The sequence below is a fragment of the Amphibalanus amphitrite genome, unplaced genomic scaffold (assembly GCF_019059575.1).
Source record: "Amphibalanus amphitrite isolate SeventyFive unplaced genomic scaffold, NRLGWU_Aamphi_draft 000453F_arrow, whole genome shotgun sequence".
NCBI lineage: Eukaryota > Metazoa > Arthropoda > Thecostraca > Balanomorpha > Balanidae > Amphibalanus > Amphibalanus amphitrite.
The window spans coordinates 233,340-249,881 of record NW_024881947.1 but is presented as its reverse complement, the minus strand read 5'-3'; the positions used below and the strand labels follow the sequence as shown (position 1 = coordinate 249,881).

At 48.1% G+C, this 16,542-nt stretch overlaps 2 protein-coding genes across 5 annotated transcripts in view; one reads left to right on the top strand and one right to left on the bottom strand.

Annotated features, from left to right (window-relative positions):
* Positions 1–439: 439 nt before the first annotated feature.
* LOC122391745 (procathepsin L-like) lies at positions 440–5,966 on the bottom strand. The gene is made up of 4 exons (XM_043385967.1): positions 5,861–5,966; positions 5,272–5,370; positions 3,994–4,400; positions 440–1,814 (listed from the first exon to the last, which is right to left on the bottom strand). The coding sequence occupies exons 2-4, from the start codon at positions 5,350–5,352 to the stop codon at positions 1,334–1,336; spliced, it is 969 nt and encodes a 322-aa protein (XP_043241902.1). The 5' UTR covers positions 5,353–5,370; positions 5,861–5,966; the 3' UTR covers positions 440–1,333.
* A 7,722-nt stretch (positions 5,967–13,688) lies between these two features.
* The window catches only part of LOC122391769, a 50,149-nt gene continuing 47,295 nt past the window's right edge, over positions 13,689–16,542 (top strand). For 3 of the 4 annotated variants that reach the window (XM_043386005.1, XM_043386004.1, XM_043386003.1), the window contains exon 1: positions 13,704–13,951. In XM_043386005.1, coding sequence (XP_043241940.1) covers positions 13,846–13,951 — 106 coding nt within the window. In that variant the 5' untranslated portion in view covers positions 13,704–13,845. Of the gene's footprint in view, positions 13,952–16,542 lie in introns of all 4 variants that reach the window. The other variant, XM_043386006.1, reaches the window with a different exon arrangement.

Here is a 16,542-nt window from a genome sequence, read left to right as displayed (position 1 = left end):
CAGGTAGGTACACATAAAGTAGGTATATTAAATTGAAAATTGCACTCGTAATAATCCAAGTGAATAGCAATGCAGAAGCTCCTGAAGGCACATTAAAAAGTATATATATTGTAGAAGCCTGGGCCTATGTAGGGGAGAGTGGGGTGGGTTGTATCAGTTTTTACTCCGAGACCCATAACCTCGTAACTATCCGTGATAAACTCATTATTTCCATACTATCTCCTTCCTTGATTCTTCTGCTTTTTTGTGCAAAGTAACTTTTCCGCTACCTCTACCAGTTTTTCTTCTACGGTCTGCCGAATAGAACAATGTTTTTGATACAACTTGCCCCATGGCTTGGGTGAGTTGTATCACATGGTGGGGTAATTTGTATCACTAGGTATTTCACGTTTCAGGGAGTGTGCTTGCTACTGGTTTTGAACATAACAACAACATTAAATGGGGTTAATACAATGTATATGCTCAAAGGCTTCACTTTTATGAGACCAAACTTAGGTCAATGCAATCCGAACGAAACATCGAAGCGAACGAAACATCAACAGACTAGATGCAAAAGTGGCCCGCTGAGAGCAAAGAAGCCAACACATTGTGCCGAAATGGAACGAGTATTGACTAGCTACCTACAAACGCGAGACAGGGCTTAGCTTTCGCGATCAAAAGCAACATACCCATACATACATACATGTTACAACATACCCCACCCGGCTCTGATACAACATGTACCTCGCCGCCATCTTGGAAAAAACATCCTCGTGCTCAAAAACAGCGGACAGCTGGAGAAATCCATTTTCACTAACGCAGCCTTAGAACCTACCCTCACCACCGCTACGGAGATATTTGAAATTCGTGCACATCTAAATGCCCAAAACACACATTTTCTTGCAACTCAATTTTTTAGAATGACATTAAAAAAACATAAAATCGGCTCTCACCTCGAGACGCGTCCACCCAGCCACACGACAAAACAGGGAAAGATGGCGCCCGGAAAACCTCGTCGGCTGGTCGTGTCACGAGCGCTATCTATTGGATAAGTTTGGCACAATTCGCCCTGATACAACTTGGACATGATACAACTCTCCCCGCTCTCCCCTATATGTGGCCGATGGATACCTTAGTTTTGACTATTTTGCCTTTCATCATTCACACTTTTTGTAGTTTACTCCGTTTCGTTCGATCGTTACGTCGTCGCCCGGGTTTTATTTCGCAGGATAACATTTTGTGAACACAGTCAAGAAAATATGTTCAGGAATGCTTTCGCAAGTGATGTCGAGCACAAATTGCACACCCAGATACCTAATGCTTAGCATTGCCATATGCCATAATGTCGAGGTGTTTACGGCAAGGGGTAGTTGGCGTCGGTGGCCACGCCGCACTGGTTGCCGGCGTTCCTGCTCATCTTGATGTAGCCACTGAGACCCCAGCCGGTGCCCCACGAGTTCTTGACGAGCCAGTAGTCCTGGCCGTTCTCGGTGCCGTAGCCGACGACCAGCATGGCGTGGTCCAGGCGGCTGCTGGAGCAGTGCGGCTCGTTGTACACACCGCCGGAGTACAGCTGGAAGGAGAAGTGGGAGGCGTCGGTGCGGATGGCTATCGGTCCGACGTTGGCGACGGCGTCCTCCAGCTCGGACTCGTCGCCCTCGGGGATCTGCACCCAGGAGGAGATTTTGGCGGTCGCCTTGGCCGGGTCGTAGTTGCAGTTCGGGTACGACGCCATGGTGCTCGGGTAATCAGCTTCCGACATGATGCCGCCCTCGTCCACCAGGTACTCGAAGGCGTTTGACGCCAGGCCGTCGCCACAGGGCGTGTTTCCATAGCTGCCGGCCGGCATGGGGCAAAGTCAGACGAGGGGGATCACCCCCTATAGTGCGAGGATATGGAACAATATGTTTACGACTGATACCAGTAGGTAGGTATATGCAATATGCATATAAAATGTTGGAATAACGTCCCTGATCTAGCTGAAGCAAAAAGAAAGTAGTTTTGCTGAGAATATATACAGACATGTTTTTGCTTAACCCCCGCCGGACCTATTGGTTTTCTACATACGCGCCGGCCGAGGGGGGAGGGGGCGGGTACGAACCCCCCTCGCCCGTTTCGCCCCTGGTGGAGCTAGCGCGTCGCCGAAAAAAACGAGCGTGTGCGCCATTACTAGACGCAGAGATTTGTACCCGATTTTAAGGTCCTAGGTCAACCGGTGACCTCTGAGGTCAGGTCAAGTGCCCCAAGGTACGGTTCAGTTTTTGGTGAATATCTTCGCAAAAAATGGCCGCTAGGGTGTTGATCCCAGGTCACGGTCAGGTCAGCGCCCCCAGGTCACGATGTTGGTCGAAAGAGGTCATGCTGCATATCATTCGATTTGGCAGGTCTTCCTGAGTCCATTGGTGGTTTTCCCGACTCGCTAGCTCAATTTGCTCGGGAGGTATTGACGAAAAACTAATATGACCTTGGTGACGTCATAAATGGCGTCACGCAAGGTCAACATTGTAAAAGTGACGCATCTAACCTTTTAAGGAGTGCATCAAATCACGATTCTGTGTGCTTGAGATAGTTGGAGATCGTTCCCGGCGCCAGAATAGCAGTTTTCATTTTTCCCCATTGACTTATAATGGTGAGGTCACGAAAATGACCTGACCTCATATGACCTTTAGGAAAAATCTGGGATATACAAGTTGTGCAACTCGTAATGGATACTAGATCCTGCAAGTTTATTTTCCCTGTGAAAGCTCCTCTGGCAGTGAGGGCGTTGCGAAATTGCGACATCTGAAGACTGTGCAGAGGTTCACTTATGACGTCAATTCGTTTTTCGTCAATAAATCACGATCAAATTGAGCTAGCGAGTCGAAAAAGTCACCAATGGACTCCGGAAGACCTGCCAAATTGAATGATATGCGACATGACCTCCGTCGACCAATTTCGTGACCTTGGCCCAGCCAGCAATTTTACTCCGAGTCCGGACCCAAGCAGGCTAAAGTGCGGCTTGCCCGAAATTTTAGTCGGGCTAAAGTCGGATAGGGATTGGGCTAAAGTCGGTGAATGACACAAGAACACCGACTAAAGCCCATGCTTCGCTGGAGGTATGCCCGTTCTGCGAGCTCCGGACAGCCGTAGTTTAGCCCTAGTTGTGCGACGATTGGCGGTAGCCCGATGTAAGCCCGAGCAAAACGTGACTGGCGCAGAAATGCGCATGCGTGAACAGCCGATCAAGTATGGCTAAACTCCGGCTTTACTCCAGTTAGCCAAAGGAGATAGCCAGCTTGATCAGCCCGCGCTCCGCCTAAGTTGAGCCTTCTTTGGATGAGCGGGCGGATGTCGGGCTGAGCTGCAGTTGGCCACACTCGGGCATAGCTGCGGCATGCCCAAGCTCAGCCCAAGTAAACAATGCATTGGTTTTGATCGAAGTGGGTAAACCCAAGCTAAGCCCAAGCTGCCCGACGTTTGCCATAGTTTAGCCCAAGCGAATTGCTGGCTGGGGGGGGGGGGGGCGCTGACCTGACCGTGACCCGAGGTCAACACCCTAAGTTGACCTCACCCAAACAAAAAGTTTATCATTCGACGTGCCTGAGCAAGGCGAACACGATGCTGCCAAAATCGCAGCTCTGCGGCCGTTTTTTGCGAAGTTATTCATCAAAAACGGAACTGTACCTTGGGGCACTTGACCTGACCTCAGAGGTCACCGGTTGACCCAGGATCTCAAAATCTGGTATCAATCTCTGCGTCTCGTAAGGGCACACTCGCTTGTTTTTCCGCGACGCTTTAAAACCAGGGGCGAAACGGCGTGGTTGGGGTCGTACCCCCCCCCCCTCGTCCGGCGCGTATATAGAAAACTAATAGGCCCGGCGAGGGTTAAAGCATTTCTCGATGTTGCGAGTGCCCTAACCGGTAATTGCAAGCCAGGGAACCCAATTTGGCTGTTTCAACTCAAAACTGACGCTAAGATGGGATGGCCACTTTCACATGGGGTTTCGTGAAGGTGCGCTGAAGCAGATGACTTGCCTGTAGGAGCAGTCTTCGAGCTGCTGCTCGCTAAGCGCAATCAGCGGGTTTCCAGCCAGGGCCCACATGCTTTCCACAGCGCCGGTGGTCGAGAACGCCCAGGGTGAGCTGCACATCCCCTGGTCCTTGACCGACGTCACCACACCGTAATCACGCCAGTCTACGGTGGCCTCAGTGACGCCCCTCTTCATGTGCTTGACGGACGCCTTTAGGCCGCGCCTCTCGGCCGCCCTGTGGCCGAGCAGCTGGCGGTACTCGGCGTTGGTGAGGTCGGCGAACTTGTTGACGCCCAGCTTGAAGGAGTGGTTGCCGGTGTTGTGCTCGGCGATCAGACGCTGGTTGTCCTTGAAGATGGCCAGACGGGCGGCCTCCTCGGCGGGGTGCGAGTACGCTTTGCCATGAGCGCTCTGAGGAGGATGGAGGTGCTCAAAGGCGATGTCTGATTTTTATGTTGAGTGGTAGTTTCATTTCACTGTTTCATTATCATCGCTGAACAAAATCTAAAAAAGTAAGCTCATTTCAAAAGGAAGTGTTGAGGGTTGGTCATATACGCAGAACAGAAGCCATCATGGTAAGTTCAGTCAGACCTTCAGTCAAGTCTTACTTAGACTTTTCATGAGAGAAGACAGCTTTGAGAAGAAACTGTCAGTGCTAAGAAATGCCTCGTTCTTGTATAGCCCGCGCAGGACTTCGCCCGTACGTATCTGGGGAGGGGGGGGGGGGCTCTACAAAGCCCCCAACCGACGTTCTGCGATATCTTCAAACCGTTAAACGTATCATCGACACAAAACTGTCAGCGCCACATCGGCTGCATCGATTTGACACCTTGTGTTAATTTGTGTAGCTAGCTATAAGTCGACCGCAAATGACGTCAGAATGACGTTATGTTTAGCCGATTTTGATGCAAAACATGGGTTACGGGAACCGCTCTCCAGTCCCAGTTGCCTTTTTTAGTACCAATGTCTTTGCAAAAGTTGTGGCCCCCATACATTTTTTAGGTCAGTCAGGTCCCTGACAAACAAAGCCATCAGTCAACCTCTGCACGGTCCTAGAATGTCCAAACTTCGTAACGCCCTCAGTGTCAGAAGAACTTCAAAGGGAAGATGAAACGTACTGAACGTAGTGTATCCTTAGAATTCTTACAACTTGTATCATGTATGTATCGGATTTTACTTAAAAGTTGATACCCTTGCGGGCCATGGTATTCAGTCGGCCCTAATTTGCTCTGAAGAATGCCCAACACGGAGCCTCGACATGACCTTGGTGGTAGGTACTGACCTTGAAGGCGACCCAATCGGGGTCGGTCAGCTCAAAGCCGACGGCCAGCTGAGCCAAAGCGATCACCAGCAGCACCTTCATGATTCCGGGTCTGTGCAACTGCGGACAATCATCCAAAGGTTAGCATTTATATAGGCACGGGATATCGAAAGGGAGGGCCGGCAGGGGACAGAGCCCCTCCGATTTTTTGGTCGGGGAGGGGGGGGGGGGCGGAATGGCTGTGAATCGCTTGCAATGCTCCCCGTTCACGTCACCGTGCCGTTCACCAGCTTGAGGCATTCAAATCTATCAAAACACAACTTTTTCCGAATGAAAACCAAGCCAGGGATGGAGGGTGAGGGGATGAAAAATAGCCGTTAAGTGTTATGTACTGACTTTTCATGCACTGACAATGCCTTATGTTGCCGATGAGGTCCGATGTAGATGGGACGTGATCCGTGGCTTTAAGCACTGTCCGGTAAATAGCACGGTAAATAGCATAAGCGAGAAAAGGTTCCATGAAATCAAAATGCTGGTCACATTTATACGATACAATGATGACAAAGAAAAAAAAAGGACATGAAATCCACAACAATGTACTCGTACTTACCTACAGTATACCGTTCAACGTTTTGCTGCTTGGTCCGACTACCTACCCTGAGAAAAACTAACAGATGCGACATGCACTGACAATGGCCCACATATATACTGCGACTAACATCGCCTATCATGGGCGACATATGTGTAGGTAGAAGTGGTTCTCACCGTTACATGTGCCCCGAATGTGCGAGTTTGCGCTGGAGGGGAAGGGGGAGGGGGCTGATGCAATGTTTGTTCATGTGGCAAAGGCGGGGGGGGGGGGGGGTGATGCAACTCTGGTTCGCATGAGAAACGGATGCGATGCGGTGCCATCTGTCTTTACATTGCGGGTAGCGCGACGCAACAGCCACGGGCACCTGCAATAACTCAAAGGACTGCTGATGTCAAATTGATGGCATCGCTGCAGAACAGACCACAATAAATCCGCGGCGAGCCGGTGCTCCGCGAGTGCATCAGCCACGCCGGGCCGCTCGCCCCCCCCCCCCTCCCCCATCTAACTCGGCTCGTGGGCCAGGGTAGCGGCATTCCATAGTGTCAACAATTATGATCGAAATACATGATATTTTTTTAGGTCATATCAAAGGTCAGATCACCAGAGATCATCAAAAGTCAAATTTTGCCTTTTTCGACATTGTTTTACCAGTCGGCGCAAAACTCAGGAGCAAACAATGCTACAGTGCCGCGCAAAAACGTTGTGTTTGAGCCGTTTTTGGCACAACTTTTTATACATTTTTTGCACATGTTGTAAAAATTTCAGACTAAGGTCTTTTAACCCTTGCCCCGTTGGGGGGCCAATTTGGCCCCCCTGTGGTTTTTCCTAAATAGCAAGAAAGCGGCGGTACGCAGCGCCACCAAATTTTCAGACCTTCCCGGGCATCAATTTGACACCTTCACACCAAATTTCAAGTCTTAGGTCACCTTAGATCAGGAGTTATTGAGGTCAAACTGAGGTCATGTTCGAGCAAAAATGAGCAAAAAACATGCAATCTTGAAACGCTCACCAAATCTACAGTTACCAAGCAATTTCAAAGTTCTTTATATGGTCTAGTAGACAAAAAGCGGGGCTACAAAACTGTTATCTCGGATTTTCAAAATTTTGGGTTTTTGATCCCCCAAAACTCAAAAATTGATTTTTTTTTTAGAAAACTAAAAAATCCAAAAAAATCAGAATTTCGAAAAAACGGACAAAATGTGATAGTTCCTGCCCTCTTCTATATACATATCAAATTTCAGATCGATATCTTGTTTTTTTTTTTTGCCAAGTTATAGCGAAAAAACTGTTCAAAAATGATGCCGTCAAATTTTTGAACTCAATTTTTAGCGATTCTAGACCACGTAGGGCAAAACAAAGACCACCATTGAACTCCCCGTGACGAGTTGCATCGAATCGATACCCATTTTATGCAAATTATCAACTTTGAAATTTGACCTAATTTGACCTGACCTTGACCTGACCTTCACCAGAACATAATATAAACTGACCCCAAAGGCTGGCTGCCCACATAATCGTATATGACATAAAATGGACCATAATACATGCATGACATGATATTTTCATATTGTGAACCTCAGTGACCTGACCTCTGTGACCTGACCTGGTATCAGTGACCTCAAATAGCAAAATATGTGTTTGAAGAACATCTCCCCATCGATGATTTTCAATGAAATGCATTTTACTCCATTTTACAATGCATTTCTTGAAATGTCTGTAAACGGTGAAATTTCCACCTTTGACCTGACCTGTGACGTCATCGGTTTGACCTAGGTCAATAAAATTGGGTCACAAGGTAGTTCTCTGATAGGGCTATCCAGCACCGTTTGCCGCTTGTCGCTAGGTTGCGTAGTTCTCGAGATCTTAGGGGAGGGGCCAAATTGCCCCCCCCCCCCAACAGGGCGCGTTGCTCGGCAGAGCCCAACGAGGCGCGGGTTAAGGTTATGTCACCAAGTCACCTCAAGTGACCATAGGCGGCGGAACGGGAGGGCACCGGGGCACCGTGCCCCCTTTGATTTTGGCATTTTAACATTAGCCCTATGGCCGTTGCATGGAAAGAATGGGACCAAAAGTCGGCGGTGCCCCTCCCCCCTTAATTGAAGGTGTTCCGCTGCTACTGCAAGTGACCTCACCTAAACAAAAAGAAAATACTTGCCATGGCTATACCGAGTGACGGACTGCTTTGAATCTTTCAGCAATGCATAAAGGCAAAAGCATTTATAAAATGTTTAACGAATAATTTTGATGTACCTAGGTGACCTAAGGTCAGGTCAATTTTGCGACTTCTCGTTGATGAGTCGATAATGAAGAAAATTGAGAGGCGCCTTTTTTGGGGAAACGTCATTCTAAACACTCTCTAGCACCGAATTGCAAGTAAACATGACACACTGAAACGGAAATTAGCACCCGTGACCCCTTTCTATGTCTCTGAGGTCATCTTAGGTCACGAAAGGTATCTAATAGTTTTCGCTAATGCCTTTGGTATAGGCATGTTGGATAGATGAAAATACCTTGGGTGTGTTAAGGTCAACGATACAGATAGTCTGATATAAAATAGGTATCTTTTTCTGTCAGGTCATGACCTTTACCGGAGGTCAAATTTTCAAGTTGACCGTTCAAAGTATAATTACAGTAATATAGCTCATCCGAAGCAATTTCACGAGAGGCGCATAATGCCAGTAAAAGAAAGATCGCACAATGCTCAAGTCAAAAGTTTTTGGAGAAAAAAAATCCACAAAATTGCTTATTCTGGACGCTTTCCCCAACATTGTTTATGCGAGTTTTCCGTCATCAAGTCCGCTCAAATTGGGCTGGCGAGTCGAGAAAGACACTAATGGACTAGGGAGGACATGCGAATCGAATGATGTCCTTCGACCAGCTCGGGGCCCTGAGGAGCTTTCACCTGACCTTGACCCGAGGTCAACACCTTAACACGCGCAGTGGAAGGGGGGGGGGCGGATTTCGCCCACCACTCCTGTTTTTCGCCAATAACTCGCGCCGCAAACATAATATTAATGTGAAATTTCGACTACCTGTCCATAATTGAATTGCAGATCTTCTCGTGCAAGAAATAAGAAAATCAGTTCGCAACTTTTCTAGTAATAGCGGTGTAAAGTCAAACATCCTGCCGCCGCGGCGGCGCGGCGGCGCGGCGGCCGGCGCTAGCCGTTACGCGCCGCCTGAATTGTAGACTGTGCCGGGGCGGGACGGTTCCGTCTTTACATCGCGCTCCTTACCGCTGATTATATTAGATTCGCGACAAATTCGGTGAGAAGACTGAGAAATGTACAGGCAATCATATGGTCAAAGAATTTTGAAAATCGTCCGGTAACAACTTGAGTTATGAGTGTGTAAACACAAAATTGTGATTGCCGCTTTTCCCGCGTCGACCGATCCCTCTTCAGCCGGCGACATCTTACCCTTAGCAGGCTTCTAACTGCCATATTTATTGTTGGATTATCTAGAAATTCACCATACATATATGTACATACTCACAAATGTTTGTTCTTTCGTATAGTGAAAGAAAAAAGAAAATCGACCGGTAACTTTTTGAGTTATTGGCGTGTAAACGCAAAAAAGTCGCTCATATGGCAGATTTGCCCACATTTGACCTCATTTGACCTTGAGGACATTGACCTAGGGTCATGAAATTCACACACAACAGATCTCCTCATGACCCTCACCTACCCTCCAAATCTCGTCTTTCTAGCTCCAGTGGGAGCTGAGATCTTAGGGGAGGCATCATCGGCCCCCCCCCCCCCGCCTTCCACTGGGCGTAGTACTCGCAACCCTTCCACTGCGCGTGTTAAACCTCGCCCCGCTGGGGGGGGGGGGCAATTTGGCCCCCTGTGGTTTTTCCTGAATAGCAAGAAAACGGCGGCGCTGTGCGCCGCGAAATTTTCAGTTCCTTCCCGGGCATCAATTTGACACCTTCACACAAATTTCAAGTCTTAGGTCACCTTAAAGGAAGACTGCCACCTTCAAAAAGTTTTCTCAGATCGGCCTATGATTTATTCCCTGGACAAAACAAAATTTTATAATTCACCTGACAAAGTATCATCACGTGAATCGCGAAAAAAATTGTCGATTATCATACAATTATCAATCGGTTAATGTCTAGCGACAATGTTTACACATCACTAGACTTCAAGGTCATAAGATTATTACATTTTATTTGAAAAAGTAAGGTATTTTATGATTTACTAATATATGATTTCATAAGAAATTGGCCATGTTTCATTTATTTTGCATTTAAGTTCGTAAAACATTTAAAAATCATGGCTCATTTGGAATGGGTCTGGCCCATGTTAAACCCCATTTCTCACACTTTTTTGGAAAAAAATGAATTACTGAATATATAAGTTTAACTTTTATTTTGACACTCCAAAATTCTTCTCTGATCTCGAAACAATCAAAGTTTTGACATATATTTACCAAAAGATAAGAAAATTCATGTTTCAAAGTTATCGATAAACAGTAGAGATGTCGGTTTTCTTGGACTAAAAAAATGGCATCAAACTGAACTTTGGTCTCCGATTTCTCGCAAACGGGTTCGAATTTCGGAAAACCGACTTCAGTCTGGGACATAGGTGGCTCAGCTCTAGTGAAAACCGTTTTGTGGAAAAAAGGTGGCAGTCTACCTTTAAGTCAGGATTTATTGACGTCAAACTGATGTCATGTTCGAGCAAAAATGAGCAAAAAACATGAATTCTTGAAACGCTCACAAAAACTACAGTTATCAAGCAATTTCAAAGTTCTTTATACGATCATGTAGACAAAAAGCGGCGCTACAAAACTGTTTTATCGGATTTTCAAAATTTTTGGATTTTGCCCCCACAAAAATTCAAAAAAATTGATTTTTTAGAAAAACGCGAAAAAATTCCAAATTTTTCCCGAATATCTAAAAATTGGAATACATGTGATAGTCCCCAACCTCTTCTATCTACATACCAAATTTTAGATCGATAACTCCTTTTTTGGCCAGGTTATAGCAAAAACTGTTCAAAATTGATGACGTACTAATCAATCTTACAACATCATTGCTTACTCCATTGCCATGCACACACAGAAATATTGAGCGGAAAAACGGTGTAATTGAAAGTACCAAAAGGAACATTTTTTTGGTGTAAAATTACTCCGTTTTCTGCGTAAAAGAACACTTATATGTGTGTTTTGCTAGCTTCGGAGTGCTTCACTATCGTGTAGGAGAACCGCTTTCAGTGTACCTTTACCGCGGGTCTCGCGTTACATTTACGCACCAATATGTGTTTTTGGTAAAAAGTACCAAAAGGAACACTCGCGTGGTAATCGTACACAAATTCATGGCGGTAAATTTACACAAATATGACGGTTATTATAACGATTTTTTTTCTGGTAAAGCTAATGTTGGGCCCGCAAAATTTGTAACGCAAGCGACACACGGCGGGACGTTGTCGCCAGCCGCGAGCCTTAGCTAAATGCAACGAAACATTGTGATGCTCAATGCCTACCCCATGCTGCAAACACGTTTGTTTGTTTGTCGTTTATTATTAAGAATCGACATGACATCTGACGGAAATAAAAGTTAGATTAGCGTATATACCTTATGATGTATATAAGCTGATATTTCACAACGCATGGGCGCCGCTACAGGCCGCAGCCACCGCCCGTCTCCCGTCAACTGCCCGTAATTGATAAATAAAAAATATGTCATCTGTATGCACTATAACTTCACTGTGCCAAAATTATCGTTCATTTAATTAGCCATCGGCTCTCTGTTGCCTATCTGGCAAAATATTAGCATACCTATACCTAATTAACCCTAGAAAAGCATGAAAGTGCATCCATTATTTTCATAACACGACAGCAGCTCAGTTGAAAAATTACAAGCCCACCTTAGCACTCCGACAAAGCTGGATAATTTCCAGCAGCTCCTCCAATGTCGCTCCGCTTCAGATTTCCGACTCGGTCTTGATTGCAGTTATCAGACGATGACCACAATGCAGTATTTCACTTATTATTCACTTATTCACTCATTACTCAGCCTATTATCCAACTAGATAAACACCACAGCACTTTTTTATCTCACTGATGTCACAAGAATGGGCAAACTCACTCTGCGCACTGCAGCCACAACACTCCCCCGCCGGCCCCCGCGGTCCCCGGCGCACAACTGACAGATTGCGAAAATGGCGCCGCCGCCGTCAGCATTTAGCTCAAAATTTCGCTAAATTTACACGGGTTGACGTAAACGAACGGTGCTCTGGATGTGTACCGCAATTACCAGTGTGACACAACACTCATTCGCTTATGGATACACTTGCTTTGCATGAAAACATATCAGTTAGGTATTTGAACATCTGTTATGCTGTTACATTATCCTGTTTTGCGTAAAGATGCTTGTGTGGTGTAATAAAACTGCCGATGTTTGTTAGTTTACCAATAAACGTCGTATAAAAACAAACTTATTCTTGATGCCTTTACTTATTATGGCGTTGTGCGACGGATACCTTGCTTGTTTATCACGTAAATACTTAAACTAAAGATATTTTACTACGTGAAGCAGAACTTTGAAGCTATTTGAACTATTTACGAGTATATTGAACTTGACATCGCTCAATATTTCTGTGTGTGTGCGCAATTAGAAACAGAAATATATATGTATATCCCACTTTCTACCGATCACCCGAGGCCTTTGTGATTCGGATGCGAATGCAATATTCGGACATGTCTCACCACACAGACTCACAGAGCGAGTGTTGCCAGAGCGAGTGTTGCAGTGTTGCCAAAGTGCGGCCCCGGCTCTCCCCGTAACCGATCTGTGCCACTCGGAGTGTCGTGTGTGCAGGGACCGTGACGGGAACAAGGCCCGGCCTGGTGCACGTAGCACACCAACAGGTCAGTGACGGAGATCAGGCACGCTCTCTGACGGAGCAGCGGTGGCATTGCAAGTTCCGGGGCAGCCGTGCTGTCTATATTGTGAGCTGTAACCCATCGCAATGGTCAACGATGGTCAGGGGAAACCGCTCTTTTTTATTCACGTCCCAAGCTGGTGGCTACCCTCCACTATTCAGCTGATACACGGGTGGCCCCTGTTGAATGAAATATATACTTTTGATCATTTTTTTATCGCCCGTCTCGCAGGATGGGCCCAGTCGCGGCGGTGGACCAGTGCGGTGCAGTGGGTCGTAGCCATCAGTCCTACCCTACTGACTATCCTCTCATAGCTCCAAAAGGCCCAAAATGGTCGAAAGTGGCAAAAAAAAAATTAACCGCAGTACTTGTCTTCAATCATTCCTTCACTCCTTTTTCTTGCGGGGCGCAAAGCCCATAGTCAATCAGGAACAAAACAGCGAAGAGTTTTGTGCCTGCCACTTGCCATGCTTTCAAGACTGCATGTGCATACCTATAACATACCTACTCTATATCCCTTTGTTGGCTGGCATGGTCCATAGTATCGTATATTTTGCTTTCCGAACAATTGCCGCCTTTCATTCTTTTGACAGGGATTGTCGTATCAGTCGAAGTATCATTGTGCGGTTGCACAAATCCCACTTCTTATTGCTCAAAGTCCGAAATTCAAAGTCGATACTATCTCAACGAACGCAATATTATGCAATCACCCGTTCAATCCACTCGGCCAAGTGGCTCGATGTTTTAGGGCCAAATGATTTCTCAAGGAACATTGCTATTGTTTTTATCTCTGATATAAACTGAGAGTAGCATTTCATGTATCAAAAGCATCACCAATATCTTCAATCGGCCGCGGCGTCTCCGCGCGTGCGCGATCCGCGATATGACGTCACACGGCGGCCGGCGGTGACGTCACGTGGGCCGGGGCAGCGCGGCTCCGGGAGAAAGGCCGCCTTTGCGACACGGCCCGAGTTCCTGTTCCCATTCGGTGGCGAGCGGACGGCGCCGCGCGGCGGAGCGACAGTGCAGGCGCGATGGCCGCCGTCTGAGTGTCCGAGTGCCGCGTGGTGTGAGTGCCCTGAGTGAGTGCGGACTGAGGTGGGGAGTACAGGATGGCACGGTGGTGCGGGAGGATGGCCGAACTGCCCGAGTGCCGCTGGAAATCCAGCCGGCACTCCTGGACACTCGTGCTCTGCTGTGGATTGGTGCTACTCCCAGGTGAGTCGCGGGCTAAGCACAGGAGTGCCACCTCTGCCTGTATTAGGACGAAATAGTCTGATCCTACATGCATGAAAAACATGTGCTCAAATGTATAACATGACCTATATTTGGCCTAAATATAGGACAATCGGGTAGCGAAAGTCGAAAATTTGAATTTGGCATTTCAAACATAGGTACACCGGTACTCAAAGTAAAGCTATCTCAAACTAGGAGCTCGACTCTTCCAACATTTATGTCACCTTCACGTCGCGGGTGAACCAAACAGCTGACCTGCCTCCATTAAGCGCACGGCCCTCATAATCGATACCTCATTACCATTTGGAGTCCGCCGCCCGTGCATAACACGGCTGTCAGTTTATCGGCTGCCTCTGAACGGCCACCATTGTTCTATCTCTGCGCCGACCCCGAGCGAGCATAGAGAGGAGAAACCTGGCCGTCCCGTCGGTCCCGGCTGAGGAGGCCGGCCGGCCGCTCCGACCTGGAGGCCGCCATCCAGCTCGCCGTACCGCTGACCCCATTACACACAGCTCGGCTCTCCGGGCTGGAGGCGGCCGAGGAGAGGCTGGACAGGCTCCGCTGGTAGTGGGTGTTACGGAGGGCTAGCGACGGCCGCGGAGAAGCTGGTCAGGCTCCACTGTTGGAGGGTGGGTGTTAGCAGGCTCCACTGGTGGTGCAGGCATTAGTGAGCGCTAGCAGCGGCCGCGGGAGAAGCTGGACAGGCTCCACTAGCCGTGATGAGTGTTAGCAGTCTCCAATGGTGGAAGTTGTAAGCGTGGAGCGTCCGGGCCGATTTCTACCTGTGATTGCACCAGTTGCTCCAACGGGGCACGGTGGGTCTTTTTTTTCTTTTTCTTTTTTCGATAATATACATTTATTACACTCAGATCATCTCATCACATTCACAGTCATCCGACATCATCCACTCCAATGATGCGCCACCAGTGGCTCATCAGTCGTTTCATCAGCTGCCTCAGCTGGCACGACGCGCAACGACAACTCCCCCCAACAGCTCACGGTGGGTCGTGTTGTCCTTCCTCAGATGGATCGCCGACAGGATATACCGGTTACCGTTTGTCAGATAACACAACTAGTGCGAGACGAATGCCGCTCTTCCGCTCGTTGAAGCAGGCAGTGATGCGTCAACTCAACTGATGTTGATTAGGGGAAATCCTCCGCTAATGAGGCGGAATAGCGCCCAACAAACCATGAAACCTACATATCGAGAGCTCAGAGTACGGAGTTCAGCTGAATTCTGCTCAGATAACCGGACTCCGGCTGGATGCAGACCTCTGGAATCGCGGTCACGTCCGGCGTCACGGTCACCGGTGCCGGCGGGGTCCGTCACGTGTGACTTTGTGAAAGTGTGCGCCGGCCTCGCGCAAACACCGTCCGTGTGCAGTGACCGGCGCGGGCGGCGGAATGACGGACTGGGCTGGTCGGTATGCCGGAATGATGTCGATGTGTTCGCCATAGCCCAGAGTGATAGGATATGAATCACTGAAATGTCTGCGATGAATAGCATGCTGAAAACTTGCTTGGATGGCTCTTTAAACTTCAGAAGACTCTATGTAGTAAGCTGTTGTGCTCATAATGACATGACTGATCAGACGGCAAATAACTCACCACCACGCAGCTGTGAGGCCGCTGAGGTGGTATGTTCCTATGCGGAGTTGCATTCCCCAAATACCTACCAACACTGCGTTGCAGTCTCCGCATAACGTCCACGGTCTAGCAACAGTCTGCAGTGCGTGATTATATCAATCGCTGGAAATTACGCAATCTTAAATGAAACTGAATGCTTCCACAACAATTAATTTTGAAACAAAAATGCCTTATCATGCCTGGATTGTTTGAACGGGCCTCTAGTCCCTTGTTTATACCTACATTGGTGCGATGCATTGTGATCACGATGCATTCAGATTGCACAGCCAGCGGAGATCTATGAAGACACCCAATGAAAAATTGCTAATAATAAGGCCATGGTCCATGTATCTGCAGTGCCCCAGCCACTTTCACGGTTGATCTGAACCGGTTGGTCCAGTTAGCTGACCCAGGCGAACTCGACAGGAGAAACTCAATCGCTATGGCAATGTTTTCTGGGTAAGTCTGTTTCTAATTTGGTCCATGGTGCTTCAGTTCCGTTGGGAGCAAACGGCTCCTTTTACGGATTTCCAGCAGAAGTGTTTCTACAGAATGAGTTCTGCTCCTGACTGTCATTCGTGACACGTCTGTTGCATAGGTCTTAATCAAGACAAAGCGGCATCCGTACCGCACCCGGTGACTGCCCCACTCCTGCAGTGAGGTCCTGTACTCGCCCACATACCCAGTGACTGCCTCACTCCTGCAGTGACGTCCTGTGTTTGTACCCCACTCCTGCAGTGAGGTCCTGTGTCCGCACGCACGCGCCCACAGCCGGTGTGGCGGCGCCGTGGGCGTCATCCGTCACCGATGAGGGATGACTCAGTGCGTCGGCGGCCGGCAGCCGGTGACCGAGTTTCGGCCGGGCGACGTCCGCCGCCGGCCTGATGGTGTGTATTGGTCGCACCATAATTCGGGCGGCGGCCGCCGGCAACAGAAAACAGTGGGCC

What these genes read in the sequence shown, in the direction of transcription:
- LOC122391745 (XM_043385967.1), bottom strand. Translation starts at nt 5,352, where the DNA reads ATGAAGGTGCTGCTGGTGATCGCTTTGGCTCAGCTGGCCGTCGGCTTT. An exon ending in CCGATTGGGTCGCCTTCAAG is followed by an intron (nt 4,401 to 5,271) that starts GTCAGTACCTAC and finishes CATCCTCCTCAG; the next exon opens with AGCGCTCATGGCAAAGCGTA. An exon ending in CTCGAAGACTGCTCCTACAG is followed by an intron (nt 1,815 to 3,993) that starts GCAAGTCATCTG and finishes GCCGGCCGGCAG; the next exon opens with CTATGGAAACACGCCCTGTG.